We start from the raw sequence: 18011 nt of genomic DNA on the forward strand, positions 1-18011 counted from the left end.
CGGACATGGCTTTGCCCTTCGTCAGTTGAACTAAGTTAACAAAGAAGACTCTCTATTTTATATAGCCTGTTGGTTCTCATTCCTTTCACATACATCTGGCAACCAATCATAGGCCTCCCTGTCTCTGTCCTTATTGCTACATCCTGTCCATCACTCACACTACCCTGACTAGTACTCACACTACCCTGTCCATCACTCACACTACCCTGACCATCACTCACACTACCCTGACCATCACTAATCTACTTTGACATAATGGAATGTAGACTTCCTGGCACCAGACTAATTATCTAGTAACTCTAACTCTGTCCTCACAACACTATGGCATGACATCATTATACCATAAAAACATCATACCAGCCTGTAACCTAACAAAATGTGGAAAAAGTCAAGGGGTCTGAATACTTTCCGAAGGCACTGTACGCCGTACAGGTGCCAGCACATTTACAGTTTTCATGTTGTTATTATTCAGATTCAGCGCTGCTAATCTGAGACACTTTCTGAATACGGGCCCTGGTTTCCTCACTATTGACGGGTTAGATGACAACGTCAAGAAAACAATGCACACTCTTCAATGGGGCAGAAGGCCGTGCGTTGTTGTGATTTTGGATGGCCAGATAGCTAGCAACAGTGACAAGAAGTTGCCATGTGGGAAATCGTAGGTGGCTCGTTTCAACTAGTTTAATTTTGTTCTTGATACCATGTCTTGTTTTTAGGTCTTTTGACTGGTCAATCCTATGCTAACATGGCAAAAATTCACTAGCTAGCTAACCAACAACTGTAACAATGTATTTGAGAGACAACAAGTGCAAATGTATTTGTTTTCAATAAACATGGGAGATTAAATATAGTTGACATGTTGTCAACAATCTAAGCCAACCTGTTTTGCCCCACAGTTGTGCTAGCATTGGTTTTGTCGCTAAACAACCAACCCGTCTACAGACAGAGATATCACTATAGATGTCTGATTTAATAGTGAAGCTTCAGTGAGGCCTCACCCAATAGGAGATTGTTTGACTTACACAGACTAAACACATGTTGGACAAGGAAGGGTTAATCAAATCTTCGATAAAGACATTCTTTGCAGCGACAGACAGTGAATGCAGAACGAGTAAGCAGGCCTAAAGTAATGTAATACCTCACGTTGAGCTATCGGCACAGTCCAAGTTTCCACGCCTATTGTCTTCGAGGCATACCTGTTCATTCTTATCAGCCTCGTACACATATCCCATTACCACCATGTGCTTGTGATTCAATTAAACTTTATTTAAAAAGGGACAGTGAGGCGTATAAACGTCTGCCTCTGCGGTGAAAGACGTGACATTCTACCCGTTTCCCCCCCAAGAGAGAGAGGTTAAGCAATTTCCCCCTGTTTGCTGAAGGCCTGCCAAGTATTGTCTTCAAAACCGTGTGAGGAGGGAAAGAGGTGGGAGAGTAGAGAGCTGTCAGTAGCACAAGCTGGTATCTAATGCTGCCAGAACAGTGTTTATTTCCTCCCCTTGCTCAGATGGTCAGATCCGACGGTGATGCTATCTGTGAAGGATAACAGTATATACTAGGAGGTCAGCACCAATCACTTTGTATAAACAACTAAGAGCAGACCGGGACACACTGATGGCTGTCTAATATGGCAGCAGAAATCTCTGACAGATCGGAGAAACTGAGAGTGAACGAGAGAGAGAGAGCGATTGGGAGGGAGAGATGTAGAAAGAAAGAGAGAGAGAGATTGAAAGAGAGGGGAGAGAGAGAGGGCAATTGAGAACAGCGAGCGAGAGCAATATATCTGTGTCAGATGCTTAAATTATTCAACTAACTCACTTCAGGGCAATTTCAACTCATCCATATTTTACAGATGATATATAAAATGCAGTCATAGTGCTCAGGTAATCACAGAGAAAATCCTATGGCCTGCGAGCGAAAAACAGAAAAAAAATAAACCCTAGAAGCCCTTCACCTCCACATAGCTAGATAGTGGCCCTTCATTCAAAGACAGCTAGATAGTGGCCCTTCAAATCAACGGGTAAGAGCAGGTTACAGCTGTGGTCAAATCCTGTTTACAAACTACTGTATTCTGTGTCACCCTGCTTTGTTTTGGAGCAGGGCTTTGGATGGGCTTGACAGGAAATAACATCATGTCATTCTGTCTCTGCCAGTGAGGAGCAGGGAGTTAGCACAGATTAGATATACTTTACTACCCTCCCATCAGACAGGCATGCACTCTGCCTAACCCACCATGGACACAAAAAAACCTGAAAAAAAAAAAAATCCCTGTCTTATTAAAAGCAGTGTGATATGAAAGTCACTCTGGCTCAAAACCAGAACCAGAACCAAACATCACTTTAAGAGAGAAAAGGCAGACATTGGTAGATCATTACAATTTAAAGGCTATTTTCTGAGCTGTTTTTACATAATGAATAGATTGCAGCTCTGCTGACAATTAGGCATACTGTAATTGTAATCAGAAACTGGGCAGAGCACTCATCGGGAAAGAGAGTGAGAGAGTAATCTCTTGCTTTAAATCTGCACTCTCATTAGAGACACTCTCTCCTCTCTTCCTCTCTCTCTCTCTCTCTACCCTCTCTCCTCACCACGCTCTTTAGACCTGGCTGGATGCACAGCCAAGAGGAAACATTCTGCCTGTTTCAGTTAATAGTGGGATGGAAGGCCTTCTGAGGGACCCCCAGTCTGCTTTCATGTGCACACTCACGCTCCCACGTTAATGACTTTGCCTCACTTAAGAGGCGGCCCATGACGATCGGCATGTTGATGAAGCTTGGGAGAACGGTAGAACACTCAGGGGTGTTTCTGACACACGGTAACCAATCACGGTAGCCGACAATTGGCTCGGGGGTCAATCATACTGACCGACACAGGTGGGTAGCGTGTCGTTCCATTGTGCCAGGGTGTCAGGGACGGTCTCACAGTGGATGGCGGTGGAACCGTGCAGGATGTATCCGGGGTTACACTCGAACAGGACCGTGGCGCCCATTGCGAAGTCGTTCCCGATCCGTTTGCCAAAGCGGGGCTCGGGGACCGAACTGCACTGGGTGGCACTGGTCCTTGGGACAGCTGTGGAGGGATAGGAGGTGTCAGTAAAGCAATGGAGAAAGAAGAAGAAGAAGAAGAAGAAGAAGAAGAAGAAGAAGAAGAAGAAGAAGAAGAAGAAGAAGAAGAAGAAGAAGAAGAAGAAGAAGAAGAAGAAGAAGAAGAAGAAGAAGAAGAAGAAGAAGAAGAAGAAGAAAAATATCAAATGACATATACCCACTCTCTGGTGACAGACTTCCAGCTATAGCTAGCTAGCGCGACATTTGATAATGGGTTCTGAGAAGAGATACAACATCAATGCAAAACCACGTCGGAGATGCCCTAACACAGACCACCACCATGGTGCACTTAGGCGCTGTAAGAGGGGAGGAGAGTGGGTATCTGTTACCTTGATCAACCTCCCATGAAAGCTCCCACACTTGAATAATGAAGGCAGGGTTAGGGTTATCACATAAACAAGAACCGTCTGACTGAATCTGGCTTTAGTGTAAAAGTCTGGTGGTGTTCTCTTCAAACAGAAACTGACATATTGAAATAGGGATTCAATTTTGACCATAACAATTGCACTGAGTTAAGTGAGTGGGATTTAAGTTAGCAAGCCTTGCTTGCACGAACAAGGTCCAAAAATGACTTGAGACTAGCTAGCATTTTAAAAGCTAAAGCATGTGTAATAGAGAATACAGCCGGGAGGCAGGCAGCGCCTGGAGTGTGTTGTAGGAATCCATCTAGGAGCTAGGCTAAGCATACGTCAGGGGGGGCATGAGTCTTCTACACTGGAGGATGCTGCTGCTGGGTGTTAAGCTACGTCCCAAATGGGACCCTATTCCCTATATATTGTAATACTTTTTGATCAGTAGTCCACTATGTAGGGAATAGGGTGCCAGTTCGGATGCAGACATCCTCTGAGGAGATTTCAAGGGAGGGGAAATGTGGAAAATGTGTACAATTTGCTAAAGCTATAAGAAGCTTGATCAGTCTAAGCATTTTGGGGATGTGTGAAGCATCTTGATGAGCAGGGCATCTCTGTGCCTGTGATAGTGCTGAACAGACAATGTTTTGGGCCCCCGCAACGTCATCAACAGATAGCTAGCTGACAGAAAAATACAAATGCACCCCTCTGGCTTCGGCACACTCCTGATGAATGTATGTACTCTATGGAAGCGTGTGATGTTTCTAAATGTCAGACGTCTAAAAAATAATCTTCTCTCATAGACACACACTACTCTTGAGGGCATTCTGTAAGGAAATCTTAATAAAAGCTCAGTTTAACTCAATGCCTGTCAGAGTCGCACATTTCAGATTTTTTATTTCAAGTGGAGCTACTGTATTCAAAGGATCCTAATGTTTCTATACAGTCATTTTGAATACATACAGGAGAGTATCTTTACATGCACAACTAAACTCATTCCATGCCTCTGGCTTGACTGGGGTTGGATGAAAGTGAATTGCTACTACACATGAATAATGTCATCACAGATCTAAAATAACCAACCCTGGTAGACAAAAAGGGCTTGCTTTCATATACACTGTGTCCATATTAGGACAGCCTAAGAGTCACAAGGATGTCCTAATATGGACACCGTACCCAGGAATAATCTATAGTCAATGAAAGATCTATGGAAGACCAACCTTGATAGACAAAGTGAAAGCCCTTAGACGTCTCCGGGCCGACCGTGCTGAACTTGATGGTTATCTGGTTGCCCGTGCTCAAGGGTAGAGACTCTCCTGAAGAAAGAAAGAAATAAATTACAGATGTCAATGATCAATCAAACACAATTTACAACTCCACCGAACACAAACATTTCACAGGACGAAACTGAGGTTATTCTTCTGATTAATGTGTACAGATGTGAAATCTTAATTTTACCAGTTTCTCACAGCAGGAAAATAATACTGCAGAAACAAGAAATTGTAATTATTATGTGGATTATAATTAATGGACAGTTTTGTATGGGTTGATACACTTTTAGTTAGGATAAATCAAGTTTGACATTTTAAAGTGGAAATTACAAACTTTAGAATCCTTGTTAAACCTCGAATACACTACAAATTGCTTTTCCTGCTGAGCAGGAAAAATATCTGTGACAAAAGAGTGATCAAATTAAGATAGCACATCTGTAGGTTGGCTGTCCAACAACTGATGATCCGACCCAGTCACAGATCAAGGTATCAGAGTCCATTGGATTAATCAATCGCTTTGATCTCCAATCTGGCATTGTTTAACAGCCTTTCAGTGCTGAACCAATCAGCTGCTGGTTCAATGTTATATCTGAACAAGACATTAACAAGGGCTTTGCTTTGATAGGAGGCATCTTATTGATTGCCAACTCCAGTCAAACCCCAACTCCAGTCAAACCAGAGGCCCTTTCATCCTTCTTCTTCTTCTTCTTCTTCTTCTTCTTCTTCTTCTTCTTCTTCTTCTTCTTCTTCTTCTTCTTCTTCTTCTTCTTCTTCTTCTTCTTCTTCTTCTTCTTCTTCTTCTTCTTCTTCTTCTTCTCAGTTTCTCTGGCACTGTCGTGGTCTTATCCACGGGGGAAATGTACAGCCTTGTATCAGCACTTACCTCTTTGTCAAGAGCATATGGTCAAGTGTTGCTGATTACATGGTACACACTGGTCCGCAACCATGTCATTTTCCATCCGTAATATACACACACACATGCGCACACACATGCAGGCCTGCGCACACTACACACACACACACACACACACACGCACGCATGCACGCAAGGCTCAACAGCTCAGCATAAGTGAGGGTATGGACCCAAGGGAACAGATGCTTTTGATAAATATAATAACTATAAGTACAGTAAATGTGGGGGAAACGTAGGCTGGGGGAAGTGTGTGGAACCATCATAGGGATCTGTCTTTCTCTTTGTGTAGCTCGGGGTTCTCACAGTTCATTTGAGATTTTTATGGAACGTGAATGTGGTGTACTGGGATTTTGATACAGAGTGGTGCTGGAGACTAAAGTGATAGTGAAAAATAGGGTTGAATGTGTGACTAATGCATGGCCCTTCGGATGTGGCTACAAAGCCCTTTTTTACAGTTGTCACAAAGTGCTTTTACAATAAACCAGCCCCTCAAAGAGCAAGCAGCAGCACATGTGACAAAAGGAAAAACTGAACAACAGGAACTTCAGTTCAGTTGCTGCTGCTGCTGACATGTCTGTCGTTCTGCTGCTGACATGTCTGTCGTTCTGCTGCTGGCATGTCTGTCGTTCTGCTGCTGACATGTCTGTCGTTCTGCTGCTGACATGTCTGTCGTTCTGCTGCTGACATGTCTGTCGTTCTGCTGCTGACATGTCTGTCGTTCTGCTGCTGACATGTCTGTCGTTCTGCTGCTGACATGTCTGTCGTTCTGCTGCTGACATGTCTGTCGTTCTGCTGCTGACATGTCTGTCGTTCTGCTGCTGACATGTCTGTCGTTCTGCTGCTGACATGTCTGTCGTTGTGTTGTGTTGCTTGCTCTTTGTATTACCTGAGTGGGAGCCAGAGAGAGAAGACAGGAGTGGAGACTGCTGCGTAGGCCCATCATAAATGTCCACGACATCGTTGAGTGACGTCTGGAACAAGACAAACTGCCCGAACAGCACTGAGAGAGAGAGAGAGAGAGAGAGAGGATTGAAGTGTGAAACTAAACAAAAATATTAACAAACAAGCTAACACCATTGTGTTAACATAATTTCACAGGCGTACTGTTATATACGGTGGCCAAAGAAAATGCATGAGAGCTTTATGGACCCCCCTGAAGCCAGTAAGCCTAGTGTCAGCATATAGTAGGTACTAAAGCACGGCAAAATAGATCATAAACGTGTCTTTATACAATTACTGTTTTGTCAACTGCTCCTCCTCTCTTTAGCGACGAGCATATTGAGATGCTTTATATTTTATTTATTGTGCTAATAACATCACAAAAGTACATCATTATTCTTCATTACCACAGCAGTGACCTTAAAACTGAAGCAAGGACTTCCCGAGGTAACAGGACTGTATGTTTATTTAAATATTTAAATTGGAAACCTCTCGGGGACCATTCTCTTTGTGTTCGGCGCGAAGCCGCAATAAACTGGTGCACCCTGGGTGCTACCTCTCCACTGTACACAGTAATAAAGAAGTATCCTAATTTAGCCTCCCTTTGACTGCGTCATTGTGAAGGCAGAAAAACTGATTACCCATCCAACTCAATAGCATTACAAAACTCTACTGTACTTGCCCTAAATTGTTACGAAATGAAAATGTTCTGGTGAGACTACTTCTTCTCGGGAGAAACAGTATGTTGTAAAGGTGTCCGCATACATACAGTGGGGAAAAAAAGTATTTAGTCAGCCACCAATTGTGCAAGTTCTCCCACTTAAAAAGATGAGAGAGGCCTGTAATTTTCATCATAGGTACACGTCAACTATGACAGACAAAATGAGGAAAAAAAATCCAGAAAATCACATTGTAGGATTTTTAATGAATTTATTGGCATATGATGGTGGAAAATAAGTATTTGGTCAATAACAAAAGTTTCTCAATACTTTGTTATATACCCTTTGTTGGCAATGACACAGGTCAAACGTTTTCTGTAAGTCTTCACAAGGTTTTCACACACTGTTGCTGGTATTTTGGCCCATTCCTCCATGCAGATCTCCTCTAGAGCAGTGATGTTTTGGGGCTGTCGCTGGGCAACACAGACTTTCAACTCCCCTCCAAAGATTTTCTATGGGGTTGAGATCTGGAGACTGGCTAGGCCACTCCAGGACCTTGAAATGCTTCTTACGAAGCCACTCCTTCGTTGCCCGGGCGGTGTGTTTGGGATCATTGTCATGCTGAAAGACCCAGCCACGTTTCATCTTCAATGCCCTTGCTGATGGAAGGAGGGTTTCACTCAAAATCTCACGATACATGGCCCCATTCATTCTTTCCTTTACACGGATCAGTCGTCCTGGTCCCTTTGCAGAAAAACAGCCCCAAAGCATGATGTTTCCAACCCCATGCTTCACAGTAGGTATGGTGTTCTTTGGATGCAACTCAGCATTCTTTGTCCTCCAAACATGACGAGTTGAGTTTTTACCAAAAAAATTATATTTTGGTTTCATCTGACCATATGACATTCTCCCAATCCTCTTCTGGATTATCCAAATGCACTTCAGACGGGCCTGGACATGTACTGGCTTAAGCAGGGGGACACGTCTCGCACTGCAGGATTTGAGTCCCTGGCGGCGTAGTGTGCTACTTATGGTAGGCTTTGTTACTTTGGTCCCAGCACTCTGCAGGTCATTCACTAGGTCCCCCCGTGTGGTTCTGGGATTTTTGCTCACTGTTCTTGTGATCATTTTGACCCCACGGGGTGAGATCTTGCGTGGAGCCCCAGATCGAGGGAGATTATCAGTGGTCTTGTATGTCTTCCATTTCCTAATAATTGCTCCCACAGTTGATTTCTTCAAACCAAGCTGCTTACCTATTGCAGATTCAGTCTTCCCAGCCTGGTGCAGGTCTACAATTTTGTTTTTGGTGTCCTTTGACAGCTCTTTGGTCTTGGCCATTGTGGAGTTTGGAGTGTGACTGTTTGAGGTTGTGGACAGGTGTCTTTTATACTGATAACAAGTTCAAACAGGTGCCATTAATACAGGTAACGAGTGGAGGACAGAGGAGCCTCTTAAAGAAGAAGTTACAGGTCTGTGAGAGCCAGAAATCTTGCTTGTTTGTAGGTGACCAAATACTTATTTTCCACCATAATTTGCAAATAAATTCATTAAAAATCCTACAATGGGATTTTCTGGATTTTTTTTTCTCAATTTGTCTGTCATAGTTGACGTGTACCTATGATGAAAATTACAGGCCTCTCTCATCTTTTTAAGTGGGAGAACTTGCACAATTGGTGGCTGACTAAATACTTTTTTTCCCCACTGTAGGTTCAGTTTGTTCCTAGCAGAACTTGGCTAGGCGAAGTGACCGTCCGTGCTCGCACACTCCCTAAAGACCTTCGCTTGATAAAAGCGCCAATATTACTGTTGTTTTCCCTCTTGAGCCACCGCAGCAACAACATAGCCAGAAACACTTCCTTATAATAGTTTGAATTGATCTAAGATAAATCAAGAAATCTGTCAATCATTTTGACGTTGTTGTAGAGGAGGTCTTAGTCGCTTAATTTGACATCTAACTAAGATGTTTGGTGAAGTATTTCTCAAGTGAAAGAATTAGATTGAAAACGAGTTGCCTCTCGTTGACTGACAACACTTCATGTTCCCACTCCTACTAGGAGTAGTACTGTTGACCAATCACAGACGAAGGGGCGTAGACTTCGAACCCCAGGCTGTAGTGGCGCCTCAGCACTGCAGTGCAGTGCTTTTGACCGCTGCACCACCCAGGACCCTTTTAGATCACAATGAATGTCATTGGACAGGGGGGGAGCTGATCCTACTCTGGCGTACTTGATACATACAGTACGACCCCTGATGTCTAACACACAGGTACATTTGAATTGCAACAATCCATCTTTATCCTTATGGAAAAATATCACCGATTTCATTCTGTATTTAAACAGAAACTTAGGAATGCAGTGATTTGCAGAGATGTTTTAGCCAAGTTTAGATGAGTGTTTACTAAAAACACATTTGAATTGTATGCATGAGTAACAGGAGATAAGTGTCCTCGACTCCTACTTTGTTTTGTTTTACCCCATATGTAACTCTGTGTTGTTGTTTTTATCGCACTGCTTTGCTTTATCTTGGCCAGGTCGCAGTTGTAAATGAGAACTTGTTCTCAACTGGCTTACCTGGTTAAATAAAGGTGAAATAAATAAATAAATAAAAAAATTATCAGGATATTAGAAAACACATATACACACGTTGTACCATTATTGTTGTGCCTTTATTCATGAGCTGCTGAAGAACAAATGTCCCAAATGCCACCCTATTTGCTATATAGTGCACTCGTTTTTGCCAGAGCCCTATGGTCAAAAGTACTGGACTAAAAAGGGAATATGTTGGCATTTGTATTTGTATTTATTATGGATCCCCATTAGATGCTGCCAAGGCAGCAGCTACTCTTCCTGGGGTCCAAACACATTAAAGCACTTACATTACATATAAAACAAAAGATAAAACAGTACATCATATAACATTATTACACCACTACATATCTACAATACAAAATGTATAATACCACCATACAACAATATTACAATGTACGTGTGTGTAGAGTGCGTGTGCTAGCGCTTGTGTGCGTATGCGTGTGTCTGTACCTTTGTGTGTGTTGCTTCACAGTCCCCGCTGTTCCATAAGGTGTATTTTTACCTGTTTTTAAAATCTGATTCTACTGCTTGCATCAGTTACCTGATGTAGAATAGAGTTCCATGTAGTCATGGCTCTATGTAGTACTGTGTGCCTCCCATTGTCTGTTTTGGACTTGGGGATTGTGATGAGACCTCTTGTGGCATGTTTTGTGGGGTATGCATTGGTATCCGAGCTGTGTGCTAGTAGTTTAAACAGACAGCTCGGTACATTCAGCTTGTCAACACTTCTTACAAAAACAAGTAGTGATGAAGTCAATCTCTCCTCCACTTTGAGCCATGAGAGATTGACATGAATATCATTAATGTTTGCTCTCCGTGTACTTTTAAGGGCCAGCCGTGCTGCCCTGTTCTGAGCCAATTGTAATTTTCCTAAGTCCCTCTTTGTGGCATCTGACCACACCACTGAACAGTAGTCTAGGTGCGACAAAACTAGGGCCTGTAGGACCTGCCTTGTTGATAGTGTTGTTAAGAAGGCAGAGCAGCGCTTTATTATGAACAGACTTCTCCCCATCTTAGCTACTGTTGTATTTGGGATGCAACCAGAGTGAATCATAAGTCATTACTGTGAATGTTTCCCCTACTGTAGATTCTAGAACTCCCCCTGGCCCTAGATTCTAGAACTCACCCTGGTCCTAAATTCTAGCACTCCCCCTGGCCCTAGATTCTAGAACTCCCCTGGCCCTAGTTCTAAAACTCCCCCTGTCCCTAGATTCTAGAACTCCCCCTGTCCCTAGATTCTAGAACTCCCCCTGTCCCTAGATTCTAGAACTCTCCCTGGCCCTAGATTCTAGAACTCCCCCTGGCCCTAGATTCTAGAACTCCCCTGGCCCTAGTTCTAGAACTTCCCCTGTCCCTAGATTCTAGAACTCCCCCTGGCCCTAGATTCTAGAACTCCCCCTGTCCCTAGATTCTAGAACTCCCCCTGGCCCTAGATTCTAGAACTCCTCCTGTCCCTAGATTATAGAACTCCCCCTGCCCCTAGATTATAGAACTCCCCCTGTGCCATATGCATATGATAATAGAAACAATACAACAAGATGAAGAGGAGCCGGAAGTCCTTCCAGTATTATCCATCAGTTTGTTCTGCATTGCAGTGTAAACAGAGCCAACACAGTTAACACATCTGATGAACACATTTAATAACGCAGGCTGAGAGATATGTTAACTATCAAGGCAACACATCTGTGTTACATGATAAGAAACATAGGCCTATAGTTTTAGTGAGAGAAGAGCTGCGATCTACGATCCTGTTTTAATGCCATTGCGTTTGGGGAGAGTCAAATTTTTAACAGTGTGGGGAGAAGTCCAACAGCAATGCATTAAATTGTCAGAATTTGCAACAGTCGTGATACTGTACACACACAGATCTCCCTCCCTAAATCATACCACTGGCAACCCCAGCCTTCCACTCCAATACTGGGCCAGAGTAAGTCAACTGAACCAAACTCAACCCAGCCTTCCACCAATACTGGGCCAGAGTAAGTCAACTGAACCAAACTGAACCCCAGCCTTCCACTCCAATACTGGGCCAGAGTAAGTCAACTGAACCAAACTCAACCCCAGCCTTCCACTCCAATACTGGGCCAGAGTAAGTCAACTGAACCAAACTCAACCCCAGCCTTCCACTCCAATACTGGGCCAGAGTAAGTCAACTGAACCAAACTCTGGGGAAAAGCTTCACCAGGGAATGTGCTTTGTTGAACAGAACAGAGAGAACAGAGAGAACAGAGACCATGAGCCCTGTGCAGTGGGGAATGTTTTTAATGCTTCAACAGTTTCAGGGGTTTTGGCAGGACACTGCTGCAGTTGGCTGGCAGAGAGACCATGATCCATGTACAGTCTACTGGGAGGCTGACTTCATCTACTGCAGACTGTACTGTACACTGGCACAGTTTTATGTGTTGGAGTGATGCATGTGTTTTGGGGAGTTGTCCCAGATGCAATATTCAGTAAATACCTGACATTCTACAGAAAATTCCTCTCATGATTACGACTTCTAATGTCTTGCACTCGAATGTCTTGCAATGTTAGAAGAAATGTTGCTGCCAATGGCAACCAGATTTGTTTGTACTAATAGAGTAGCACAACTTACAGTACGTACGCCATGGAGCCAGAGGAGGACTGAGTCCCTGTACGCCATGGAGCCAGAGGAGGACTGAGTCCCTGTACGCCATGGAGCCAGAGGAGGACTGAGTCCCTGTACGCCATGGAGCCAGAGGAGGACTGAGTCCCTGTATGCCTGGCAACAGATCACCCTATGGTTTGTGATGTTGTTCAAATTTCAGACCCGTTCGTAATAATAGAAAAAGCACTCGAACATCTGAGTTTGCCAGTATCACTTAGTTTATTTAAGTCTACGTATCAGAATATTGGCCTTCGACAGAAGCTTTGGGAGCTTTTGTGACCCATTCCTCATAGAAATATGTTTCAGTGTGTACACTAGTTAAGGACACTAGTCTTTCAGGGTGAGGACATATTTAAGTTGAAGCATTACATTTGTAAGGGCTGAGTCAAAGACACATTTTGAATTAGAGCTACCGTATACCACCTCAAAGTCCTGTTTATACATAGCCTACATATTTGGCTACAAAGCCAACTGCCTGACGATGATATTCAAGCAGAGAGCCAAGCGCTTCGTTTCACAGGCAGCTAGGGCGAACCCTGTCTTCCAGTCATAATCTCTCACACACACACACACGCCTCCACAAGCACGCACGTGCACACACACCGTTGGCACCTCCAGCGCTAAGTACTTCAGCCCACAAGCAGAACAAGGCTGCGTCCCAAAAGACACCCTATTCCCTATGTAGTTCAGTGTAGTACTTTTGACCAGGGCCCATCAGGTGGTCAGAATTAGTGCACTACCTACAGTGTGGGAAATAAGTATTTAGTCAGCCACCAATTGTGCAAGTTCTCCCACTTCAAAAGATGAGAGAGGCCTGTAATTTTCATCATAGGTACACGTCAACTATGACAGTCAAAATTAGGAAAATAAATCCAGAAAATCATATTGTAGGATTTTTTATGAATTTATTTGCAAATTATGGTGGAAAATAAGTATTTGGTCAATAACAAAAGTTTCTCAATAATTTGTTATATACCCTTTGTTGGCAATGACACAGGTCTAACGTTTTCTGTAAGTCTTCACAAGGTTTTCACACACTGTTGCTGGTATTTTGGCCCATTCCTCCATGCAGATCTCCTCTAGAGCAGTGATGTTTTGGGGCTGTCGCTGGGCAACACGGACTTTCAACTCCCTCCAAAGATTTTCTATGGGGTTGAGATCTGGAGACTGGCTAGGCCACTCCAGGACCTTGAAATGCTTCATACGAAGCCACTCCTTCGTTGCCCGGGCGGTGTGTTTGGGATCATTGTCATGCTGAAAGACCCAGCCACGTTTCATCTTCAATGCCCTTGCTGATGGAAGGAGGTTTTCACTCAAAATCTCATGATACATGGCCCCATTCATTTTTTCCTTTACACGGAGCAGTCGTCCTGGTCCCTTTGCAGAAAAACAGCCCCAAAGCATGATGTTTCCACCCCCATGCTTCACAGTAGGTATGGTGTTCTTTGGATGCAACTCAGCATTCTTTGTCCTCCAAACACGACGAGTTGAGTTTTTACCAAAAAGTTCTATTTTGGTTTCATCTGACCATATGACATTCTCCCAATCCTCTTCTGGATCATCCAAATGCACTCTAGCAAACTTCAGACGGGCCTGGACATGTACTGACTTAAGCAGGGGGACACGTCTGGCACTGCAGGATTTGAGTCCCTGGCGGCGTAGTGTGTTACTGATGGTAGGCTTTGTTACTTTGGTCCCAGCTCTCTGCAGGTCATTCACTAGGTCCCCTCGTGTGGTTCTGGGATTTTTGCTCACCGTTCTTGTGATCATTTTGACCCCACGGGGTGAGATCTTGCGTGGAGCCCCAGATCGAGGGAGATTATCAGTGGTCTTGTATGTCTTCCATTTCCTAATAATTGCTCCCACAGTTGATTTCTTCAAACCAAGCTGCTTACCTATTGCAGATTCAGTCTTCCCAGCCTGGTGCATGTCTACAATTTTGTTTCTGGTGTCCTTTGTCAGCTCTTTGGTCTTGGCCATAGTGGAGTTTGGAGTGTGACTGTTTGAGGTTGTGGACAGGTGTCTTTTATACTGATAACAAGTTCAAACAGGTGCCATTAATACAGGTAACGAGTGGAGGACAGAGGAGCCTCTTAAAGAAGAAGTTACAGGTCTGTGAGAGCCAGAAATCTTGCTTGTTTGTAGGTGACCAAATACTTATTTTCCACCATAATTTGCAAATAAATTCATTAAAAATCCTACAATGTGATTTTCTGGAAAAAACATTCTCAATTTGTCTGTCATAGTTGAAGTGTACCTATGATGAAAATTACAGGCCTCTCTCATCTTTTTAAGTGGGAGAACTTGCACAATTGGTGGCTGACTAAATACTTTTTTACCCCACTGTATAGAATAGGGTGTCATTTGGAACACAGGCCTAAACACCTGGCTCAGCACTATTTCAGCACTATTGTTCGACACACAGACCTCCGCCGCATGAGATTGCCCTTTCCCAAACGCGTCTCGCTCACTCAACACACTTTGACAGATGCTTACGAGGTTATATGGAAATGAAACCGATGATTAGTACAGATTCCCTTTCCTTTTCCCCCTGTTAAGATTTATCTCTAAAAGACCTTGCTGCTCCTGTTTATTTTCTCTGTGTCTTTTCTCTGTTTCTTTTCTCTGTTTCTCCAGCTGATGGTGTCTTAGACTGTGGTTGGAACACATTTCTGTTTCATCCAGTTCTTTAAGGGACACAGGGAGAAATCAATCATTTCCAGTCCCAGGGACATGTACTAGTCTGTGGCGACCTAAATGCCAGAACTGGACAAGAACCTGACACCCTCAGCACACAGGGGGACAAACACCTACCTGGATGTGACAGCATTCCCTCCCCCATATGCCCCACTAGGCACAACTACGACAACATAACCAACAAAAATGGGTCACAACTCCTGCAGCTCTGTTAGGTACAGTTGAAGTCGGAAGTTTACATACACTTAGGTTGGAGTCATTAAAACTCGTTTTTCAACCACTCCACAAATTTCTTGTTAATAAACTATAGTTTTGGCAAGTCAGTTAAGACATCTACTTTGTGCATGAAACAAGTCATTTTTCCAACAATTGTTTACAGACAGATTATTTCACTTATAATTCACTGTATCACTCAATTTTTGACTCAATTTGGCATGAGGGTCAACTATACAAATTGATGGAAAGCGGTGTTGGGGATAAAAACATTAAACATTATACAATCCATGTACACAAACAACAAGTGTGCGGTTGAAATTGGCAAAGAACACACACATGTCTTTCCACAGGGCCGTGGGGTGAGATAGGGATGCAGCTTAAGCCCCACCCTCTTCAACATATATGCCCTAGAGCACACAAAAACGATATATACCTCGGTCTAAACATCAGCACCACAGGTAACTTCCAAAAAGCTGTGAGACAAGGCAAGAAGGGCTTTCTACTCCATCAAAATGAACAAAAAATTCAACATACCAATTAGGATCTGGCTAAAAAATACTTGAATCAGTTATAGAACCCATTGCCCTTCATGGTTGTGAGGTCTGGGGTCCGCTCACCAACCAAGAATTCACAAAATGGGACAAACACCAAATTGAGACTCTGCATGCAGAATTCTGCAAAAATGTCCTCTGTGTACAACTTAAAACACCAAATAATGCATGCAGAACAGAATTAGGCTGATACCTGCTAATGATCAAAATCCAGAAAAGAGCTGTTAAATTCTACAACCACCTAAAAGGAAGCAATTCCCAAACCTTCCATAACAAAGCCATCACCTGGAGAAGGACCTGGAGAAGAGTCCCCTAAGCAAGCTGGTCCTGGGGCTCTGTTCACAAACACAAACAGAGCCCCAGGACAGCAACACAATTAGACCCAACCAAATCATGAGAAAACAAAAAGAGAATTACTTGACACATTGGAAAGAATTAACAAAAAAACAGAGCAAACTAGAATGCTATTTGGCCCTAAACAGAGACTACACAGTGGCAGAATACCTGGACACTGTGACTGACCCAAAATTAAACTTTGACTATGTACAGACTCAGTGAGCATAGCCTTGCTATTGAGAGAGGCCGCTGTAGTCAGACCTGGCTCTCAAGAGAAGACAGGCTATGTGCACACTGCCCACAAAATGAAGTGGAAACTGAGCTGCACTTCCTAACCTCCTGCCAAATGTATGACCATATTAGAGACACATATTTCCCTCAGATTACACAGATCCACAAAGAATTTGAAAACAAATCCAATTTTGATAAACTCCCATATCTATTGGATGAAATACCACACTGTGCCATCACAGCAGCAATATTTGTGACCTGTTGCCACAAGAAAAGGGCAACCAGTGAAGAACAAACACCATTGTAAATACAACCCATATTTATGTTTATTTATTTCCCCTTTCGTACTTTAACTATTTGCACATTGTTACAACACTGTATATAGCCATACTATGACATTTGAAATGTCTCTGTTCCTTTGGAAATCTTGTGAATGTAATGTCTACTGTTCATTTTTATTGTTTATTTCACTTTTGTTTGTTTGAGAGAGAGAGAGAGAGAGAGAGAGAGAGAGAGAGAGAGAGAGAGAGAGAGAGAGAGAGAGAGAGAGAGAGAGAGAGAGAGAGGGAGAGAGAGAGAGAGAGAACAAAAACATACTTTGTCTACAACGCAAAACCCCAAACAGTGCATGCAGACCAGAATTAGGACTACACCCGCTACTTATCAAAATCCAGAAGAGAGCTGTTAAATTCTATAACCACCTAAAAGGAAGCGATGCCCACACATCCCACCACAAAGCCCTCACCTACAGAGAGATGAACCTGGTGAAGAGTCTCTGGGGCTTTGTTCACAAACAAAAACAAACCCCACAGAGCCCTCGGACAGAAACACATTTAGACCCAACCAAATTATGAGAATGCAAAAAGATAACTATTTGACTCATATCAACCAAAAAACAGAGTAAATTGGAATGCTATCTGGCCCTAAACAGAGAGTACACAGTGGCAGAATAACTTACCACTGTGAAATCCTTGACTATGTACAGACTCAGTGAGTATAGCCTTGCTATTGAGAGAGGCCGCCATAGGCAGACCTGGCTTTTGAGAGAAGATATGTGCCCACTGCCCACAAAAAAGGTGGAAACTGAGCTGCACTTCCTAACCTCCTGCCAAATGTATGACCACATTAGAGACACATATTTCCCACAGATCACACAGACCCACAAATAATTTCTCTCTCTCTCCCTATTTCTCTATTTCTGAGTGTTGGGTGTGTTTTGGATGGGCTGAGTGGTAGCTTATAAGAGCCTCCTGTCTGTGCCTTGTCTCATCTTCACATTAACATTCAGTCCATCTGCAGGATTTGGAGCCTGGCATCGCTCGCTCTCTGCAGGAAGCAGTAATCAGTAATCAGTCTGTGTGTTATACACTCCATCCTCTCCACCAGAGGAGGGCCCTGGCCCCCAGGGGCCCCACAGTGTCAACAGGGGCCCTCGACAGGCTTCTGAGTCCCAGAATCAGACCCAGATCAGATCCTCAGACAGAAGGGACAGACATGGTGGTAACTGTAGCAGCCGTAGGCTGTGTCCCA

At 43.4% G+C, this 18011-nt stretch overlaps 1 protein-coding gene across 1 annotated transcript in view; it reads right to left on the bottom strand.

Moving 5' to 3' along the window:
- LOC121586782 (CUB and sushi domain-containing protein 3) overlaps nt 1–18011 on the bottom strand; it is a 759103-nt gene that overhangs the window by 166365 nt on the left and 574727 nt on the right. The window contains exons 32-34 of the mRNA XM_041903753.2: nt 6525–6638; nt 4675–4770; nt 2866–3069 (exon numbers count right to left, since the gene is read on the bottom strand). Coding sequence (XP_041759687.2) covers nt 2866–3069; nt 4675–4770; nt 6525–6638 — 414 coding nt within the window. The remainder of the gene's footprint in view (nt 1–2865; nt 3070–4674; nt 4771–6524; nt 6639–18011) is intronic.

The sequence above is a fragment of the Coregonus clupeaformis genome, chromosome 17 (assembly GCF_020615455.1).
Source record: "Coregonus clupeaformis isolate EN_2021a chromosome 17, ASM2061545v1, whole genome shotgun sequence".
NCBI classification, from domain to species: domain Eukaryota; kingdom Metazoa; phylum Chordata; class Actinopteri; order Salmoniformes; family Salmonidae; genus Coregonus; species Coregonus clupeaformis.